The 22,140-nt window shown below is 50.0% G+C and overlaps 1 protein-coding gene across 5 annotated transcripts in view; it reads left to right on the plus strand.

Annotated features, from left to right (window-relative positions):
* The window catches only part of FARP2 (FERM, ARH/RhoGEF and pleckstrin domain protein 2), a 101,371-nt gene that overhangs the window by 44,328 nt on the left and 34,903 nt on the right, over nucleotides 1–22,140 (plus strand). For all 5 annotated transcript variants that reach the window (XM_045166205.1, XM_045166204.1, XM_045166208.1 and 2 more), the window contains 6 exons: nucleotides 122–226; nucleotides 2,557–2,599; nucleotides 3,738–3,816; nucleotides 5,979–6,076; nucleotides 8,743–8,857; nucleotides 15,547–15,694. In XM_045166205.1, coding sequence (XP_045022140.1) covers nucleotides 122–226; nucleotides 2,557–2,599; nucleotides 3,738–3,816; nucleotides 5,979–6,076; nucleotides 8,743–8,857; nucleotides 15,547–15,694 — 588 coding nt within the window. The remainder of the gene's footprint in view (nucleotides 1–121; nucleotides 227–2,556; nucleotides 2,600–3,737; nucleotides 3,817–5,978; nucleotides 6,077–8,742; nucleotides 8,858–15,546; nucleotides 15,695–22,140) is intronic.

Genomic DNA, 22,140 nt, shown 5'->3' on the forward strand with positions numbered 1-22,140 from the left:
CCTCAACAGAAGGGAGAGGGAAGCAAGAATTGAGTGTAACAAAGTTTTGCCTGTGGGGTAAACCTGTGTTGTTGAGGGTCCTGTGGTTAATCCTCCTCCTGTTTTCTCTATCTCATCACAGCCTAAGTGCGATGGCCAGGTGTTGCTGACGCAGGTGTGGAAGCGCTTGAATCTGATAGAATGTGACTACTTCGGCCTGGAGTTCCAGAACGCACAGTCCTGTTGGGTATGTGTCACGGTGTGTTTTTGAAAAGAGGCTCTGGATGAGCTGCGGGATGCAGACGGTGGTGCTCCTGGGCTAGTGCCCCGGGACCTGCTGGCACGGTGCGGGCAGGGCACGCTGTGACCCTCAGACTGCGCCGTTAAAATGTCCTCTGTACACCCACAAGGGAACCCCTTCTGCACAAGTTACCAAAGCAAGTGGCACGCATCTTCTGTGATACTCGTTTCAAGAGCTGTTCAGTCGCTCAGTCGTGTCTGACTCTTTGCGACCCCATGGACTGCAGCACGCCAGGCCTCCCTGTCCCTCACCATCTCCCAGCGCTTGCTCAAACTCATGTCCATTCAGTCGGCGATGCCATCCAACCATCTCATCCTCTGTCGTCCCCTCCCCTCCTGCCTTTAGTCTTTCCCAGCATCAGGGTCTTTTCCAATTAGTCATTTCGAGGGTGGATTTGAGCAAACTGCTTTACTCAACTGGTTATGCTCATTTTACTTAATAGATGAACCGTCAAAGTGTGGAGCTTTAGTGTTTATAGGAAACCAAATGACCTGTTAGCTCAGAAGCACATCGGCATCATGGAGCCATGGCCACCCCACCGCACAGTAGTCCTCTCGCCAGCTTGCTGTTTACAGAGGCAGCGGGTGCCTGACATGTGTTTGGACTTAGCAGATACCCCCTACATACACACACACCACATCACACCACACACGCCACACGCCATGCACACATACCACACTCACACCACACATCACGCACACACTCACACCACACACACACACCACATAGACATCACACACACCACACACATACACACATACCACACTCACACCACACATCACGCACACACTCACATCACACACACACACACCACACAGACATCACACACACACCACACACATACACACATACCACACTCACACCACACACCACACACACACTCACACCACACCACACACGCCACACGCCATGCACACATACCACACTCAGACCACACATCACACACACACTCACACCACACACACACACCACATAGACATCACACACACCACACACATACACACATACCACACTCACACCACACATCATGCACACACTCACATCACACACACACACACACCACACAGACATCACACACACACCACACATATACACACATACCACACTCACACCACACATCACACACACACTCACACCACACACGCCACACGCCATGCACACATACCACACTCACACCACACATCACACACACACCACATAGACATCACACACACACCACACACATACACACATACCACACTCACACCACACACCACACACACACTCACACCACACACATCACACCACACACGCCACATGCCATGCACACATACCACACTCACACCACACATCAGACACACACCACATAGACATCACACAGACACCACACACATACACACATACCACACTCACACCACACACACACGGACACCACACAGACATCACACAGACACCACACACCACACACATCACACCCACACACACCACACGCCATGCACACATACCACACTCACACCACACATCACACACACACACACCACACACACACACACACCACACTCACACACACACCACACTCACACCATACTCACACATACACACATCACACCCACACACAGCACATGCCATGCACACATACCACACTCACACCACACATCACACACACACACCACACACACCACACAGACATCACACACACTCCACACTCACACCACACATACACACACCACACACACACCACACACACCATACTCACACCACACACCACACATAGACACACACACACCACACGCCAAACACACACACCACACAGATATCACACACACATACCACATTGCACACACACCACACTCACACCACACATCACACACACACACCACACAGACACACACACACCACACGCCATGCACACATACCACACTCACACCACACACATCACACCCACACACACCACACGCCATGCACACATACCACACTCACACCACACACACACATCACACTCACATCATGCACATACACACACCACATGCCATACACACTCACGCACACACCGCTCCGTGCACACGCACACGCAGAGCTCTGGGTCCCCTCGGCCCCGTGGCAGTGCGCCCCATGGCCGGTGGGACACGCAGCCCTCCCTGTGGGACTTGGCATCTGTTGTATCAAGATTCGACATGGGGGGGATGTTCCTCATTTAAATGTTTGTCTTAAATATAAATATTTTTGTGTTTTGTAATATACTGATTAACTAGAGAAGTAAGTTAATGATTTGATATCTTTTCTTAAATTCTCTTTAGATCTGGCTTGAACCTATGAAACCCATCATTAGACAAGTACGAAGTAAGTCATTTTTTTAACTCTTTAAAGTTCTGTTCACCTCAGATGCTTTTCCTTGACTGTTCGGATTCAAGGTGCAGACGATCCTCGTCGTCACCTCGGGGCGGGGGGGCAGTGAAGCGCCTCCCGCAGCAGCTGCGCCTGGAGGCCGCTCTGCCGGTTAGCGTCAAGCGTGAGGCGTGGAGGGCGGGCCACCAGTTAGCTCAGATAGTTCTTGGTTACCTGCCTCACCTGTGGGAGAAATAGGATATGCTGGTCAATATTGCTTCCAGTTTTGGCCAGTATGCAAAGTAAGTGTGCAGCTTCTAATTATGAAAGGACATTCAGGGTGACATCTCCAGTCATTTGAACTCACCTGTAACATTTTTAGAACTAAATTGAGGGGGAGAGGATTACGGAAGGAACTTCTGTTCACTTAGAAGCCAAGACCATTTCAATTGCCATAGCATTTTAGCAAAGCAGTTCCTCTTTTCTGTTGGTGAAAGTTACATGACTGGGTTATTATAAAACTTCAGTAAAGCTTAAATACTCAGATGAGCTAATATCTTATGCTTTTCCTTTATAGTAATCAGGTTGTCCTCATTTCATATATTGAATGATAACACTTTTTTTCGCTAAAGTATAGAAGGATTTAAAGAATAATGGCCTTTTAATTTTTTATTTATTTTTGCTTTTTGGCTTTGCCACTCTGCTCATGGGATCTCTTTTCCCTGACGAGGGGTTGAACTCACGGCCTGGCAGTGACAGCGCAGAATCGCAGCCACTGGGCTGCCTGGGGGCGCAGGCTTCTCAAATCACTGCTACTACTATTAGTATAAACACTGTAAGTTTTATCGCTGTTTTACTCCTAAAATAAAAAGAATATATTTTAAGATTTCAATGTGCAGTCTTTTTTTTAGGGTTTCAAACTTTCAGTAACCTCTGCTTAATACAAAAGTTTTCATTTTTTTCTTTGCTATGTGTGACCGGTACTTAGGACTAACAACTCCATGCACCGGAAGCGTCTTAATATCCTCTTACTTGAAAACACTTGCTCCAGCAGTCCATTTGAAAGCACCAGTTCAGTTCTGCCAGAACATGCAGAGAGATAGCAAATCCAGAGAGTGACTTGTTTGTGGACTGTAAATCTTTCTTTCTATAGGACCAAAGAACGCAGTGCTTCGCCTGGCAGTGAAGTTCTTCCCACCGGATCCGGGTCAGTTGCAAGAAGAATATACACGGTAAAGAGCCTGCCTGACAGGAGCCGCCGCGAGCGGGTCCCGCTCACCCTCTGCAGCACCTGCGCGTCCCCTGGGCGCCTGGTCAGGGTCCTTCACACAGAGAGCCAGCCCCGTGTCCGTGTCCAAGCTGGGACCAGGGTGTCACAGCTAAAAGAAGCATGGTTGGAGTTAACTCCTCACAGACCCAAATGCAAATAGGATTTAGAAGAAAGTTTGTGGTACAAATTTGAGAATTAAAAGTGGGGTGTTAGGGTACTGCTGAACAGATATTCTCCAGATGAGCCTAGATTTGTGTGTGTGCACAAAGTTTGGACAAGGGCATGGCAACGCACTCCAGTATTCTTGCCTGGAGAATCCCATGGACAGAGGAGCTTGGTGGGCTGCAGTCCATAGGGTCTCACAGAGTCAGACATGACTGAAGCGACTTAGCATGCTTGCACGAAGTTTGTAAGAGTTTTGCCCATTCCTTTACTATTTTATCAACAAAATGACTTTAACTGGGAGAAGGACCAAGTGTGAAAGTCTTTAGGAGTATACGGAGCAGAAACTCTTCAGGGGATCTCTTTTTGCTGCTTTTTTAAATTCACAATTGCTTCTTTGCAGAAATGATTGAAAGTGTTTGCAGTTGTTTCACCTGGGTATTAAGATTATGGAAGTGGTTTTTTCCCTTGTCTTTTATGTACTGACTTTATCATGAGGAATAAAGCAAAAAATCTAAAAATCAAGTGAAAACCCAGAGTTGGATACAAGTGAAGAGAAGACCACAGTGACGATGCAGTAGTAACAGAGTAGCTCCCTGATCCAATGTGGATTTGTACCCGGATCCTCTGGGTCTTGGACCCGCTGCCTGGGTCTCTGCCGACTGTTCCACTGTCACAGAGCCACAGCCTGGGCTGCAGGGAAGCTCAGACTACGTGGCTCCAGCCTCAGGTCTGCACAGGAGGGAGGCCGACCCCAGGGACAGCAGAAAATATGAGTGAGCTTATCTTAACGGTGCATTAAATGCCTGACATTTACCATGAAGTCCCTTTTCAGGAACCACTTTTAAATATATATGCCTTGACAACTGAGCAACAGGGAGTGTCAGCCTAATTCTGTCCGGGGGCCAAGCCGAGTTTATGCAGAAGGTCTTTGTTTAATTTATTTAAAAACGACGTATCTGTGGTAAAAGAAAAAAAGCTTTAAAATAAAGTTACCTGGAGTAAAAAGTCGGCACGCCTCTTCACTGCGTGCCACCCTAGTCCCTGAAGGACTGCCACGGGCGCGTGTCCTCCAGGTGGAGTCCCCGCGCCAGCAGACTGGGGCCTTAAATGAGTGTCTTAGAAAGCAGAGTCAGACTGCACACGCAGAGCCGCGGGTGGGTCTCCTTCTCTTCCCTGCGGGCCCGCTGCCTGCCCTGGGCGTCCTTCATGTCAGTGTGCGTTGCTGCCTCTGGCTTTGGTGAACCAGCCTCATGTCGGGGCAAGTCTGGGTTGTGTCTAGCTGTTCTCTGCTGCAGAGCTGCAGCTAAGTGTCCTTCTGCGCACATCTTCGTGAGCTCTGGAAACATTTCTATAGAGAAGTTCACGGGGTGGGATTGCTTGAGGAGGGGGACACACATTTCCGGTGAGAGCCCAGTAGGCGCTGGTGCTGACATTGGTGTGGGAGCCCCAAGAAGGACGGGGCGGCAGTGCTGCTCCCCTGGTGTCTCCAGCGCCTGGAGCACCCGTGTGCGCGGGGCTGCTCACTGCTGGAGTGAGCAAATGTGTAAGTCGTGTCAACCCACCCCCTGCTACACTCTCACCCCTTAATTCAGCATGCCTGTGTCTCAGCTTCTAGCCAAGACCAGGTATTTATTATCCGTCTCTTTGAGACTCACAGCCACACTTGACGCTCTGTCCTTGTTGGCTCTTTCTGCTACTTCCCACAAAACCGTGCGTGCGGTTCTGTCTGTGTGACACGAGGAGTGCGAGTTTGTGAGCTGCCCCCTGGAAAGCGCGGCTCCGGGCGGTCTGGTGCCCAGCGTGTGGTGTGCCGGCCGCCATGTGGATGCCGAGCTCTGTGGGGCCAGGCCGCCTGGCACCGTCTGCTCAGTGCGGCAGGGCTGTGTGTCTTCCTGCAATATGGGGAGCGTGTGTCCCAGGAGCCTTGGGCCTGATTTGTGTGCTTCTGTCTCCTCCTAGATACCTGTTTGCCCTGCAGCTTAAGAGAGACCTTCTGGAGGAACGTCTGACCTGCACGGACACCACAGCTGCCCTCCTGGCATCCCACCTCCTGCAGGGTGAGTGTCCCCACGCGACCCACACTCACGGGAACCACTGTGCCCAGGTTTTTCTGAGGGGCTAAAATTAGCTTCCTGCCTGGGAGGGAGACGGGCCATGCGAGACCCCAACGGTCTCCCTTGGCCTCAGACCTCCAGTTTGGGCTCCAGGCTGTACCCCAACTCTGGTGTGACATCACAGCCCCCATGCAAGGTAGGCATCAGTCCCTGAAGGACAGAGGAGACCCTCCAGTATCTCAGCGGGTGATGCTTCAGAGCATGAAGCATTATGTGACTTCAGACTTGAGCTGGGAGGAGCGCAAGGGGAGGCTGTGGGAAGCAGGTGTGTGCTGCCCCGGCGCAGGACAGGAAGGAGGAGACCCAGAAGGCTCCTGGGCTGGACCATGTCCTCTGTGTAGAACGGATGCTCTGGAGTGTGGGCTCTGGACCACGTCTTCTGTGTAGAGTGGACGCTCTGGAGTGTGGGCGCTGGACCACGTCTTCTGTGTAGAGTGGACGCTCTGGAGTGAGGGCGCTGGACCACGTCTTCTGTGTAGAGTGGACGCTCTGGAGTGAGGGCGCTGGACCACGTCTTCTGTGTAGAGTGGACGCTCTGGAGTGTGGGCGCTGGACCACGTCTTCTGTGTAGAACAGATGCTCTGGAGTGTGGGTGCTGGACCACGTCTTCTGTGTAGAACGGATGCTCTGGAGTGTGGGCTCTGGACCACGTCTTCTGTGTAGAGTGGACGCTCTGGAGTGAGGGCGCTGGACCACGTCTTCTGTGTAGAGTGGACGCTCTGGAGTGAGGGCGCTGGACCACGTCTTCTGTGTAGAGTGGACGCTCTGGAGTGTGGGTGCTGGACCACGTCTTCTGTGTAGAACGGATGCTCTGGAGTGTGGGAGCTGGACCACGTCTTCTGTGTAGAACGGATGCTCTGGAGTGTGGGAGCTGGACCGTGTCTTCTGTGTAGAGTGGACACTCTGGAGTGTGGGCGCTGGACCACGTCTTCTGTGTAGAATGGACGCTCTGGAGTGTGGGTGCTGGACCACGTCTTCTGTGTAGAACGGATGCTCTGGAGTGTGGGAGCTGGACCGTGTCTTCTGTGTAGAGTGGACACTCTGGAGTGTGGGCGCTGGACCACGTCTTCTGTGTAGAGTGGACGCTCTGGAGTGTGGGTGCTGGACCACGTCTTCTGTGTAGAACGGATGCTCTGGAGTGTGGGAGCTGGACCATGTCTTCTGTGTAGAACGGATGCTCTGGAGTGTGGGAGCTGGACCGTGTCTTCTGTGTAGAGTGGACGCTCTGGAGTGTGGATGCAGGAAGCAGGGCAGAGAGAGGCTCCAGCATGTTAGGACCATAGGGTATGTGCTTTCCTTGGTCCCTCCCTGACACACCATCTCCAAACAGCAAGTGTTCCCAGAGGTTTGCCGTCCTGCCAGGTGGGTCTTGTCCACAGTTGGCAACACAAGTGTTGAAGCATCTTTATTGTTCAGTTGTTAAGTTGTGTCTGCCTCTTTGTGACCCCATGGACTGCAGCACACCAGGCTTCCCTATCCTTCACTATCTCCCAGAGTTTGCTCAAACTGATGTCCATTAAGTCGGTGATGCCATCCAGCCGTCTGATCCCCTGTCATCCCCTTCTTCTCCTGCCTTCAGTCTTTCTCAGCATCGGGGTCTTTTCCAATGAGTTTGCTCTTCTCACCGGATGGCTAAAGTATTGGAGAACAGCTTCAGCATCAGTCCTTCCAATGAGTATTAAGGACTGATTACCTTTAGGATTGACTGGTTGGATCTCCTTGCAGTCCAAGGGGCTCTCAGGAGTCTTTCAGTTTTTGTCTGTCCGGGTCATGTCAGATGGAAGCTGGCTCGTCAGTGCACACCGCCATTTGGCGGTGCCTCTTGCTTGAGGGCTGTGCGTGCAGCTCATGTGTCCCTCAGTGACGTGTCCACCTCGGGCCTGTGCTGCAGAGACTGGAGGCCGGTGAAAACGCACACGGCTAGATGTGCTGTAGGGTTCTCCCTGGTCCTTGGCTGCAGAGACATGTCAGGCAGCTGCCAAGACACCCATGCAGCAGCTAGGACGCAGCAGCAGGTGGTCCTGATCTGGGCGGTGGGTGTGGGGTCGGGGAGCAGGTCCTGTTGTGTACACACTTGTGCCAAGGTGTGACCCTGTGCCTGCGGGCCTTCTGTGTGGGTGAAATGTCTCCAGAGTGTATTGCTTAAAAGTGCTGGGCTTTAACTGCTGTTTTTTAAATGAGTATAGCCTTAAAATACATGAAACTAGAGACTGTCATTGTTTTTTGAGAATTTGAGAAGTACTGAAGGAAAAAAACAATTTAAAATGCATTAGCCTGAAACAAAACACAGGACCTTATCCTGGGTGCAGTGGTCCTGAGATAGCTGACAGAGAAAGCGTGGATGAAAATGTAGCCAACCACAGCTCGGGATTTGCCGCCCGAGTTGCTCACCAGCATCTTTCCTGTTCAGGACTCAGGAGGAATTCCCTTCACTTGTGTGTTTGCCTCTAATAGCATAAGATATTTGGGAAAATCTAGTACAGAATTTTATTTGAGGGGTATATTCTCGTACTACAGAATTAGAATTTTTTTGCTTTTAGTTCATGCATTTACATGCTTGTATTTTTACATAAGCACTAAGATTGCCTACTGTTCCTCTCTCACCTCAGCGGAAGTCGGGGACTACGATGAGGCGCTGGACAGGGAACACTTGGACACCCACGAGTATGTGCCACGGCAGGAGCGTGCCCTGCACAGGATCCTGGCGTTTCACCGCGAGCTCGCGTGAGTTGGGCATCGTCAGGCTCGGGCGAGACGCTCACCCCTGCCCCTCCCTGGGGCAGACCAGGTCCTGTGGTGGCCACGCCGGGTCGGGGGTCCAGGGTGGGGTCACCTGTGCCACGGCCCTGTCGTCTGGCTCCCTGAGACGCGGCCCTGGGGTGAGGTGAGGGTGACCGAAGAGGGACTAAGAGATGGAGAGGCCGGGCCAGGCTGGGGAGCCACTGGCGGGGAGGGTCCTGGAGGCCTGGCCCCGGCGAGGGAGCCTGCAGACGCACCGATGCCCTGTGGGTGAGGCTCCGCTGCAGGCCCTGCTGTGGGCTTGGGGTGGGGGCGGGTTTGAGTGACACAGACCCAGGTCAGACCACTGAAGGTGCCCTCCCCTTCCTGAAGGACTGTGCTTGTCCACGTGTTCTGCTCGCAGCCACAGGGGCCTTCTGCGTGTCTGGTCGGGCAGCACTGGCTTCCAGCTGTCAGTTGTGACCTGTGGGCTGGAGTGGCGGGCGGAGCCCACTCTGCGAGGACCACAAGGATGAACCGCAAGGGTGAACCGCAAAGATGAACCACGCGTATGAATGACAAGAATGAACTACAAAGATGAGCTGCAAGGATGAACCGCAAGAATGAACTGCAAGGATGAACCGCAAAGTTGAGCCACAAGAATGAACCGCAAAGATGAACCACGAGTATGAGTGACAAGAATGAACCGCAAGGATGCGCCCGAGCCAGCAGCCTGGGGCCGTACAGGCGGCCAGCACCCAAGGCTCTAGTCCTGGTTTAAGCTATGGAGCCAGAAAAAGCCTGGTAGAACCTGAAACCATGAAACTCCTGGAAGAAAACAGACGGTGTGTTCTTGGACATGGACTTCAGCAGTACAGTAGACCCCTTAACAACACAGGCTCGACCTGGGCAAGTCCACTCACACACGGGCTGTCTTCAGTAGCAGATGCTACATGGGGTGGTCCGAGGCGGGTTGAATTCTCAGATGTAGAACCTTGGATACCGAGGGCTGATGGCGGGTGTGTGCAGAGGGTTGGGGCCCCTAACCTCCGATTTGTTCAAGGGTCAACTCTGTCATTCTGGATGTGTCTCCTCAGGCAAGGGGATCAAGCAGAAATTAACAAATGGGACCTAATAAAACCAAAAGGCTTTTGCACGGCAAAGGAGACTTATCAACAAAACAAAGGCTACCTACTGAATAGGAGAAAATATGTCTGGTAAAGAGTCAGCATCCAAAATACACACAGAAGTCATACAAGTCAGCATGAAAAAACAACCAACCTGATTGAAACCTGAGCAGAGGACCTGAAGAGACATCTTTCTAAAGAAACACAGACATGTGAAAAGATGCTGAGCGCCGCCAGTCACATCAAAACCACGGTGAGACACCGCCTCACACCTGCCAGAGGCTGCGACAGAGGACGAGAAACAAATCAACAGAGCAGTGGACAAAGAAGATGCGGGCGTGCGTGCGTGTGTGTGCATGTGTGCGTGTGCGTGTGTACATGTATATACACACACACAATGGAATACTGCTCAGCCACAGGAAGAAAGAAACCCTGTTACTTGCAACAATATGGATGGGCCTGGAGGGTATTGTGCCGAGTGAAATAACTCAGACAGAGAAGAACAAATACTACATGATTTCACTTACATATAGAATCTTAGAAATGCAGCAAACTAGTGGATAGAACAAGATAGAAACAGACACGTGATATAGACGCGTGATACAGGGGATAGCAGCGGGGAGAGGGCGGGGGAAGCGGGGGACGGGGCAGCGGAGTAAGAGCAGCAGCTGCTGTGTGTAGACCAGGCCAGCTGCCGGCTGTGCCGTCACACAGGGATGCAGCCCGTGCTGGAGCTGCTCGGTCGCGTCTGACTCGTGGCGACCCCGTGGATGGCAGGCTTCCCTGTCCTTCACCACCTTCTGGAGCTTGTTCAAACTCATGTCCATCAAGTCAGTGATGCCAGGCAACCATCTCATCTTCTCCTTCTCCTCCTGCCTTCAGTCTTTCCCAGCGTCAGGGTCTTTTTCTAATGAGTTGACTCTTCACATCAGGTGGCCAAAGTATTAGTATTGGAGCTTCAGATTCAGCATCAGTCCTCCCAATGAACACCCAGGACTGATCTCCTTCAGGATGGACTGGTTGGATCTCCTTGCAATTCAAGAGACTCTCAAGAGTCTTCTCCAACACCACAGTTCAAAAGCATCAATTCTGCAGTGCTCAGTTTTCTTTATAGTCCAACTCTCACATCCATATATGACTACTGGAAAAGCCATAGTTTGACTAGATGGACCTTTGTCAGCAAAGTAATGTCTCTGCTTTAAAAACACATTAATAATGTGCTCCCTAGGTTGGTCATAGCTTTTCTTCCAAGGAGCAAGCATCCTTTAATTTCACGGCTGCAGTCACCATCTGCAGTGATACTGGAGCCCAGGAAAATAAAGTCTGTCACAGTTTCCATTGTTTTCCCATCTATTTGTCATGAAGTGATGGGATGACATGCCATGATCTTAGTTTTTTGAATGTTGATTTTTAAGCCTGCTTCTTCACTGTCCTCTGTCACTTTCATCAAGAGGCTCTTTAGTTGTTCTTCACTTTCTCCCATTAGGGTGGTGTCATCTGTGTATCTGAGGTTATTGATATTTCTCCGAGCAGTCTTGATTCCAGCTTGTGCTTCACCCAGCCTGACATTTCGCATGATGTACTCTGCAAGGAGATCCAACCAGTCCATCCTAAGGAAATCAGTCCTGAATGTTCATTGGAAGGACTGATGCTGAAGCTGAAGCTCCAATACTTTGGCCACCTGATGTGAAGAGTCACCTCATTAGAAAAGACCTTGATGATGACAAAGATTGAAGGCAGGAGGAGAAGGAGAAGACAGAGGATGAGATGCTTGGATGGCATCACTGACTCAATGGACATGAGTTTGAGCAAGCTCTGGGAGTTGGTGATGGACAGGGAGGCCTGGCGTGCTGTAGTCCATGATGTTGCAGAGTCAGACATGACTGAGCAAGTGAACTGAACTGAACTCTGCATATAAGTTAAATAAGCAGGGTGACAGTATACAGCCTTGATATACTCCTTTCCCAATTTTGAACCAGTCCATTGTTCCGTGTCTGGTTCTAACTGTTGCTTCTTGACCTGCATACAGATTTCTCAGGAGGCAGGTAAGGTGGTCTGATATTTCCATCTCTTGAAGAATTTTCCATAGTTTGCTCTGATCCACACAGTCAAAAGCTTTAGTTTAGTCAATGCAGCAGATGTTTTTCTGGAACTCTCTTGCCTTTTCTATGATCCAGCAGATGTTGGCAATTTGATCTCTGGTTCCTCTGCCTTTTCTAAATCCATCTTGACTCATCTGGAAGTCCTTGGTTCACGTTTGCAGCCTGGCATGGAGAACTCGGAGCGTTACTTTACTAGCATGTGAAATGAGTGCAATTGTGCAGTAGTTTGAACATTCTTTGGCATTGCCCTTCTTTGGGATTGGAATGAAAACGGACCTTTTTCAGTCCTGTGGCCACTGCTGAGTTTTCCAAATTTGCTAGCATATTGAGTTCAGTACTTTCACAGCATCATCTTTTAGGATTTGAAAAACCTCAGCTGGAATTCCATCACCTCCACTAGCTTTGTTCATGGTGATGCTTCCTAAGGCCCACTTGATTTTGCACTGTAGGATGTCTAGCTCTAGGTGAGTGATCATGCCATCGTGGCTATCTGGGTCATGAAGATCTTTTTTATATAGTTCTTTGTATTCTTGTCACCTCTTCTTACTATCTTGTGCTTCTGTTAGGTGCATACCATTTCTGTCCTTTATTGAGCCCATCTTTGCATGAAATGTTCCCTTGGTATCTCTAACTTTCTTGAAGAATCTCTGCTGCTATGCTGCTGCTAAGTCGCGTCAGTCGTGTCTGACTCTGTGCAACCCCACAGACGGCAGCCCCACAGGCTCCTCTGTCCCTGGGATTCTCCAGACAAGAGCACTGGAGTGGGTTGCCATTGCCTTCTCCGGAAGAATCTCTAGTCTTTCCCATTCTATTATTTCCCTCTATTTCTTTGCACTGATCACTGAGGAAGGCTTTCTTACCTCTCCTTGCTATTCTTTGGAACTCTGCATTCAAATGGGTATATCTTTCCTTTTCTCCTTTGCTTTTCACTTCTCTTCTTTTCAAAGCTATTTGTAAGGCCTCCTCAGACAGCCATTTTGCTTTTCTGCATTTCTTTTTCTTGGGGATGGTCTTGATCCCTGTCTCCTGTACAATGTCATGAACCTCTGTCCATAGTTCATCAGGCACTCTGTCTATCAGATCTAATCCCTTGAATCTATTTGTCACTTTCACTGTATAATCGTAAGGGATTTGATCTAGGTCATACCTGAATGGTCTAGTGGTTTTCCCTGCTTTCTTCAATTTAAGTCTGAATTTGGCAATAAGGAGTTCATGATCTGAGTCACAGTCAGCTCCTGGTCTTGTTTTTGCTGACTGTATAGAGCTTCTCCATCTTTGGCTGCAAAGAATATAATCAATCTGATTTCAGTGTTGCCCATCTGGTGATGTCCATGTGTAGAGTCTTCTCTTCTGTTGTTGGAAGAGGGTATTTGCTATGACCAATGCGTTCTCTTGGCAAAACCGTTAGCCTTTGCCCTGCTTCATTCTGTACTCCAAGGCCAAATTTGCCTTTTACTCCAGGTATCTCTTGACTTCCCACTTTTGCATTCCAGTCCCCTGTGATGAAAAGGACATGATTTTTTGGTGTTAGTTCTAGAAGGTCTTGTAGGTCTTTATAGGACTGTTCAATTTCAGCTTCTTTGGCATTAGTGGTTGGGGCATAGACGTGGATTACTGTGATATTGAATGTTAACCTTGGAAACAAACAGAGATCGTTCTGTCATTTTTGAGATTTTACCCCAGTACTGCATTTCGGACTCTTGTTGACTATGAGGGCTACTCCATTTCTTCTGAAGGGTTCTTGCCCGCTGTAGTAGATATAATGGTCATCTGAATTAAATTCACCCATTCTGGTTCATTTTAGTTCACTGATTTCTAAATATATAGCTGGTATTTATAACAACTATAAATAGAGTATGTAACCTTTGAAACTTATGAATCCTGTTTCACACCTATAGCTTATATAATATTGTACCTCAGCTATGTGTCCTTTTTTAAGAAGACAGGAAATAAGTGTTGGTGAGGATGCGGAGAGGAGGGGGCCCTTGTGCATTGTTGTGGGAACGTACATCGGTGCAGCGCTGTGGAAAACAAAGTGGAGGTTCTTCAAAAACCAAAAATAGACCAAGTTCTGTGATGGCCTACATGGGAGAAGAATCTAGAAAAGGGTAGACTTATGTCTATGTATCAGATTCACTGTGCTCTACACCAAAAACTAACACCACATTGTAAATCAACTCCAATTTAAAAAATCTAAAATTAAATAAAAAATTCCACTCCTGGGTGTTTATGGAAAGAAAACAGGAACCCTGACTGGAAAAGATGCACGCACCCCCGTGCTCACAGCTGCGTTCCTTACGATGGCCAGAACACAGTGTCCGTCAGGAGATGAGCCTGTGAAGGAGACATGTGCATGCAGCAGGGTCATTGCCTTGCTGATGGCTTATTAGAGTGTCAGTTGATAAGTGTCTATCAGCTTCAAAGGATGGACATTTTCGTCAAAAAATGGAAATTCCAAGAATGGTGTAAGCCAAGCAGTTGTGTTATTCCTAAAAGATCTAAAAACTGAGGCTTTCAGAAGCAAGAAGAAAAAGAGCTGTTTATGGAAGTTGCTCGCAGAGGCTTTGGGCTGTCCTGAGCGCCCCGCCCTGGAGCCACTCACTGTCTGCGGACCATGTGCCAGGCGAGGATAACGCCAGTTGTTTTGGTGATTCTATTTTTGTTCATTTGCATAATTTAATTTTTATAAAGGTATATTCTAATGGTTAGCATTGTACCTTTTAAAGTTTTGAAGTGGGTTTAATGAAAGTGAAGTCGCTCAGTCATGTCTGACTCTTTCCGACCCCATGGACTGTAGCCTACCAGGCTCCTCTGTCCATGGGATTTTCCAGGCAATAGTACTGGAGTGGATTGCCATTTCCTTCTCCAGGGGATCTTCCCGACCTAGGGATCGAACCCGGGTCTCCCACATTGTAGACAGACGGTTAACCGTCTGAGCCACCAGCAAAGTCCATTAGATACCATTCAGTTCTGTTCAGTTCAGTCACTCAGTCGTGTCCGACTCTTTGCGACCCCATGAATTGCAGCACACCAGGCTTCCCTGTCCATCACCAACTCCTAGAGTTCACTCAAACTCACGTCCATCGAGTCAGTTATGCCATCCATCTCAAGTCAGAGATACCATTAAATACCATTAAATACGTGGTGTGTCCCGTCTTTAGTATTCGTCTCTGCCTGTAATGTTGGCACGTCACTTTGTCTGTATTAAGATAAAATCATAAGGTTGAGCATCTCAGGAGTGCAAAGAAAATATCCGCCCCTCTGGGGAGTACAGACCGGAAGGAAGGGGACAGTTTCTGTGGCCTGTGTGCAGTGCTCTTTGTTGTGGGTAAATATCTGTGGGGAGTGGCCAGCCCACTGAAGATCGGAGCCCCTGTGCTGCTTACGTGTCCCTTCTGTTTTCCTGGTCTCCCTGTCCGAGTTTCTGCTCTCAGGAGCGCTGTGAACTTGGTGTCTTTCATTGCAGGGGCCAGACACCCGCTGAGTCAGACTTCCAGGTGCTGGAAATTGCCCGGAAGCTGGACATGTACGGCATCAGGTTTCACTCAGCTTCTGACCGGGAGGGGGCCAAGATCAAGCTGGCCGTTTCGCACACGGGGGTCCTGGTGTTCCAGGTAGGTGTGCAGGGTGCCCTCCTCACGTGCGCTGGGAAGTCTGTCGCTGAGTCGCCTCAGACCGGGAGGCAGAGCGTTTGGACTGTGCGATCCAGCCTGTCCCCCTTAGAGAGGCCGTTTCGTAGTCCTGGACTCTGTCCCGGAGCCCACTCTTCCTTCTAATGCTGTTTGGAAGGTCGTCCCCCGGAACCTCACCCAGGGGCTCAGAGCACCCTGCAGGGCGGCATCTCCCCCAGGGGTTGGGGGCTGCTGCCCGTGGGGTCTCCGCCACGAGCCACAGTCCCACTGACTGCAGGAGCCCGAGCCACCTGGAGAGCCTCTGGGGTGTTGCCCGTGGTCCTGGGGGCGTCTGCACCCGCTGGATGTGAGCAGGGGAGGAGACGCATGAAGGGCCCCGAGCTGTGTTTCTGGTGACGTGTCTGCGTGCTGGGCCGGCTGGTGTGAAGCGCCCGGAAGCAGCTGCGGACGCCCGCCCGGGCTCTAGAGCCCTCGCTGGCGCGGGCCGCCCGGGCAGGGACCTCAGCACCTCGGGGAACGCGCCCTGCAGCTCCTCCCTCCCCTCTCTCCGTAGCGGGCTTCACGCAGCCCCCCAGACGGCCGGTCTGAGTCCGGCCTCCCCGACCAAGAACACTTAGTTTCGCCTTCTCTTCCTTTCTCTTTTAAAATCAGGCATCACATTTCAGTTTCCTGTCAGAAAGAAGGCCAGGCTTGCACTTACAGCGTGGTGTGTGGCCTCCTCCGGAGCGCCCAGGCCCCGCCGCGCCCAGGCCCCGCTCGCGCGCCCTCTGCCGGCGGCTCCTGCGCGGCACACAGGAGCAAGCGCAGCCCTAAATTGAGGCTGTTACTCTTCCGGAAAAGGACAAGTCATCTATGACCAGAAGAAATTGCAAAAGCAAAGGATTAGAGACTTTGGGTTAAAGGCGGCAGATTGAATCCATTTCCACTCCCTCAGAATCCCCACTGGAATAACAGTAAAGGAATTTTTTAAACTTGACATCGGTAAGAACCAAGAATGGAAAAGAGACCACAGAGAGCAAGGGCTGTCAGCGGAATTGGGAGCTCGGAAGGCGAGTGGGATGGGCGCTGGGGCGGGGCCGAGACCGGCAGGCCAACGGCAGGACAGTTAGAGCAGCTGCCCCGGCGGGAGAGGGCCTCCCCTTGGAGGTGGAGGGCAGTGCCTGCGAGTGGGCCTCTGACCCCGGGGTCCCCACTCCAGCCCTGGGAGCTGCCGGCCAGCCTCTTCAAAGACTCATCGCAGGCGATCTGAAAGCACTGAGAATCAGAAGAGCACACAGAGTCCCACGTGCTCGTCACACGGGTTCCCCCCGGCCTGTGTTCTCACTCCCTGCCCCTCCACACATACACACACACAGATCACATGTGCATTAAATAGCAGCACACAGACACAGACATACAGAACACATGTACACACACTGACACATAAATATACACACAGACCACATCCACACAGAGACACATATACACACACATATACACACACACAGAGACACATATACACATAGACCACGTATACACACACAGAGAGACACATATACACATAGACCACGTATACACACATACATATACACACAGAGAGAGACACATATACACATAGACCACATACACACACACAGAGACACACAAAGAGACACATATACACATAGACCACATACACACACACACATATACACACAGAGAGACACATATACACATAGACCACATATACACATACACAGAGACACATATACACATAGACCACATATACACACACACACAGACACACACAGACACATATACACAAAGACCACATATACACACACACATATACACAGAGAGAGACACATATACACATAGACCACATATACACACACACAGAGACACATATACACATAGACCACATATACACATACACATATATACACACATCAGTTCAGTTCAGTCGCTCAGTTGTGTCCGACTTTGCGACCCCATGAATCGCAGCACGCCAGGCCTCCCTGTCCATCACCAACTCCCTGAGTTCACCCAGACACATGTCCATCGAGTCAGTGATGCCATCCAGCCATCACATTCTGGAGTTATTTCTCCACTGATGTCCAGTAGCATATTGGGCACTTACTGACCTGGGGAGTTCCTCTTTCAGTATCCTATCATTTTGCCTTTTCATACTGTTCGTGGGGTTCTCAAGGCAAGAATACTGAAGTGGTTTGCCATTCCCTTCTCCAGTGGACCACATTCTGTCAGACCTCTCCACCATGCCTGCCCGTCACACAAACACAGAGATACATAGATGCACAGACATATCTACAGATACACAAACAGACACATAAACACACGGACATACAAACCACATATACACACGTACGTACTGATACACATATACACACAGGCATACACGCAGACCACACATACACAGAGACACACATATGTACAGAGATACCTATATACAGAAACAGACCACATACACACAGAGACACATGTACACACAGAAACACCCACAGACACACACACATACACAGAGAGACACATACACAATGACACTGTACAGACCACATATATACACAGAGACACACACAAGAGAGATGTATACACACACACACGCCACACACACAGATGCACACACACATGCACATATACGTATGTGCACGTGTGCTAAGTCGCTGCCGTCATGTCTGACTCCTCACAACCCCATGGACGGTAGCCCGCCAGGCTCCTCTGTCCATTGGATTCTCCAGGTAAGAATGCTGGAGTGGGTTGCCCTGCCCTCCTCCAGGGGGTCTTCCCAACCCAGGACTAAAGCCCACATCTCTTAGGTCTTCTGCATTGGCAGGCAGGTTCTTTACCACTAACACTACCTGGAAAGCTGTACACACACAGACACATATATAAACACAGGCACACGCATACACACACAGAGACGTGTACACACATATACACAGAGAAACACATGTATACACAGACACACACAGAGAGATACACACATATACACACACAGAAAGATGTGTGCACACATATACACAGAGAGACACACACAGACACACACATATACACACAGAGGATGTGTGCACACATATACACAGAGAGACACATGTATACACAGAGACACACACACACAGAGACACACTCAGAGAGACATGTGCACACATATACACACAGAAACACATGTATACCAGAGACACACACATATACACACACAGAGAGACGTGTGCATACATGTACACAGAGAGACACGTGTATACACAGAGACACATACAGAGAGACACACACAGAGAGACGTGTGCACACATACACACAGAGAGACACATGTATACACAGAGACATATACATACACACAGAGAGACGTGTGCACACATACACAGAGAGACACATGTATACACAGAGACACATATACACAGAGAGAGACATGTGCACACCTATACACAGAGAGACACATGTATACACAGAGACACACACATACAGAGAGACACACACAGAGAGATGTGTGCACATATATATACACAGAGACACGTATACACAGAGACACACACATATACACAGAGAGAGACGTGTGCATACATGTACACAGAGAGACACATGTATACACAGAGACACATACAGAGAGACACACACAGAGAGACATGTGCACACATACACACAGAGAGACACATGTATACACAGAGACATATACATACACACAGAGAGACGTGTGCACACATACACAGAGAGACACATGTATACACAGAGACACATATACACAGAGAGAGACATGTGCACACCTATACACAGAGAGACACATGTATACACAGAGACACACATATACAGAGAGACACACACAGAGAGATGTGTGCACATATATATACACAGAGACACGTATACACAGAGATACACACATATACACAGAGAGAGACGTGTGCATACATGTACACAGAGAGACACATGTATACACAGAGACACATACAGAGAGACACACACAGAGAGACGTGTGCACACATACACACAGAGAGACACATGTATACACAGAGACATATACATACACACAGAGAGACGTGTGCACACATACACAGAGAGACACATGTATACACAGAGACACATATACACAGAGAGAGACATGTGCACACCTATACACAGAGAGACACATGTATACACAGAGACACACACAGAGACACGTATACACAGAGACACACACATATACACAGAGAGAGAGACGTGTGCATACATGTACACAGAGAGACACATGTATACACAGAGACACACACATACACAGAGAGATGTGTGTACACATATACACAGACACATGTATACACAGAGACATACACGTACACACACAGGCCACATATGTATACACAGACACACACGCACGTTTTTCTGAAGCCTTGAAGGTGCGCTGCCCTCGCAGGGCCCTTTCCCCTGAGAGCATCTGTGTGCTCCCCGGGAAGAGGCCACACCCTGTTGGGACTGCTGCGCAGCTGTCACTGAGGCCCCTGATTCTTGACTCTATGGGCCTGTCCCCATTGTCACCTGGACAGTCGTGTCCATGCAGCTCTTGTTTTCCTGCAGGACAGGATCCAGTCTAGAAGCAGCCGTAACATTCAGCTGTCATGCTGCAGCCGCCTGCGATCAGGAACACTGGACCAGTCTGGGGGCCGTTCTCCTGTGGCTAGAGTCAGACGGTGCCCAGCTGGGCCGCATGCAGAGGACACGTGGCCCCTCGGGGATGACCTGGGGCACCACCTGGCCTCCCTGGCGATGCGAAAGCTGACCCTGTGCTTTCTGGCTCTTCCCCTGTATCATTATTGGCCTTTCTCTTTCAACTAATAAGCATCCTTGGAGAGACGCTGGACCTTGTCCAGTGCCCCGTAGACTAGCATCCCTTCGGTGCCTGGCCAGGGTTTACCAGATGGTACCCTGGCTCAGGCACACCTGGGGCCTCCTGCTAAACTTAGATGGTGACAGGGAGAACCAGGAACTTGAGGAAAGCCTTCTTTCCGAGGAAGATGGTATTTGCAGGGCAGGTGCCAAACTTGTGGGAAGAAGAGACTCAGAGAAGCAGAAACTCGGGGCTGGAGGAGGTGCAAAAGCAGGAGAGCCTCTTTACCCCATCCCTCGTCCCCAAGGAACAGGGCACAGCTTCAGCATGAGCGTAAACTCTCTCTTGTGAGTTTTGATTCTGGCCTGGTTTGTCATAGTAAAATATTGGTAATTAACTGTTAGAAGGCTGGTTATGCAAACGGTGCTGCACTCACGTCACGGGGCGACTGGCCACCTGTGCAGACGATGCAGACGCTGTCCTGATGGACGAGACAGCCTTTGAGATGTGCTGCTACACGGAGAGAGTGCTCAGAGCTGTGTGTGCGACTTGCTGCGTCCTGTGGGGAAAAGAGGGGAAATCACACACACACAATGTATTCCCTGCGGAAAAGCTGGCGTTGGCCACCCCTCAGATGGTGACTAGAGGCGGCAGGCTTTCAGAAGAGGGGAGAAAGAAAGTGAAAGTGAAGTCGCTCAGTCATGTCTGACTCTTTGTGACCCCATGGACCATAACCCACCAGGTTCCTCCATCCATGGGATTCTCCAGGCAAGAATACTGGAGTGGGTTGCCATTTCCTTCTCCAGGGGACCTTCCCGACCCAGGGATTGAACCTGGGTCTCCCGCACTGTAGGCAGAGGCTTTACCATCTGAGCCACCAGGGAGACGAAGAGGGGAGAGGGAAATGCTAAATCTGGACTCATGTTGGTGCCTTGTTAGTATATTACTGTATCGCATGTTCTTTCTTTTTTTAATTTAAAAGTACATTATTGCTAAAAGTGTTAACCATTATCTGGGCCTTCGGAGAGTCATAATCCCTTTGCACTAGTAATGTCAAAGATCACTGAAGACAAATACCGTAGCAAATATAATAATGAAGAGCTTTGAAATATTGTGAGAATTCCCAAAATGTGGTACAGAGAAGTGAGTGAATGCTGTTGGGAAAACGGTGCCCATAGACCTGCTCGGAGCAGGGTTGCCACCAACCTCCAGTGTGTATGTAAGACCTTCTCAGAGAAGCCTCAGAAGTAGGAGAAAAGCCCACACCTTGAAGCAAGAGCCGGGCAGGCACAGGGACACAGGGCCCAGAGAGGCGCAGGCTGGAGGCAGCAGGCCTGGGAGACGTGGCTGAGAGCTCCGCAAAGCAGAGAGAGACAAAGGGTGAGAGATGGGAGAGAAGCAGAGGGAACTCCAGCAGCGCCCGGGCGGCCCAGCATCCCAGGGTTCTAGAGGCTGGACCCAAACAGCAGCGCAGGAATTGCTACAGACGTTACAGGAGGAGAAAGTCCAATCCTCCAGGCACCGGTTTCCAGATGGAAGGTGCCCACAGGCTTTATTCCTAGTGAATGGAGATCCGGCAGGACTTGTCCTTCTGAGATGTCAGAACACAAAAGATCAGAGGGCTTCCTGGGGAGAGGCGCGGAGGCATGAAATGCGCTGGACA

The sequence above is a fragment of the Bubalus bubalis genome, chromosome 6 (assembly GCF_019923935.1).
Source record: "Bubalus bubalis isolate 160015118507 breed Murrah chromosome 6, NDDB_SH_1, whole genome shotgun sequence".
Taxonomy (NCBI): Eukaryota; Metazoa; Chordata; class Mammalia; order Artiodactyla; family Bovidae; genus Bubalus; species Bubalus bubalis.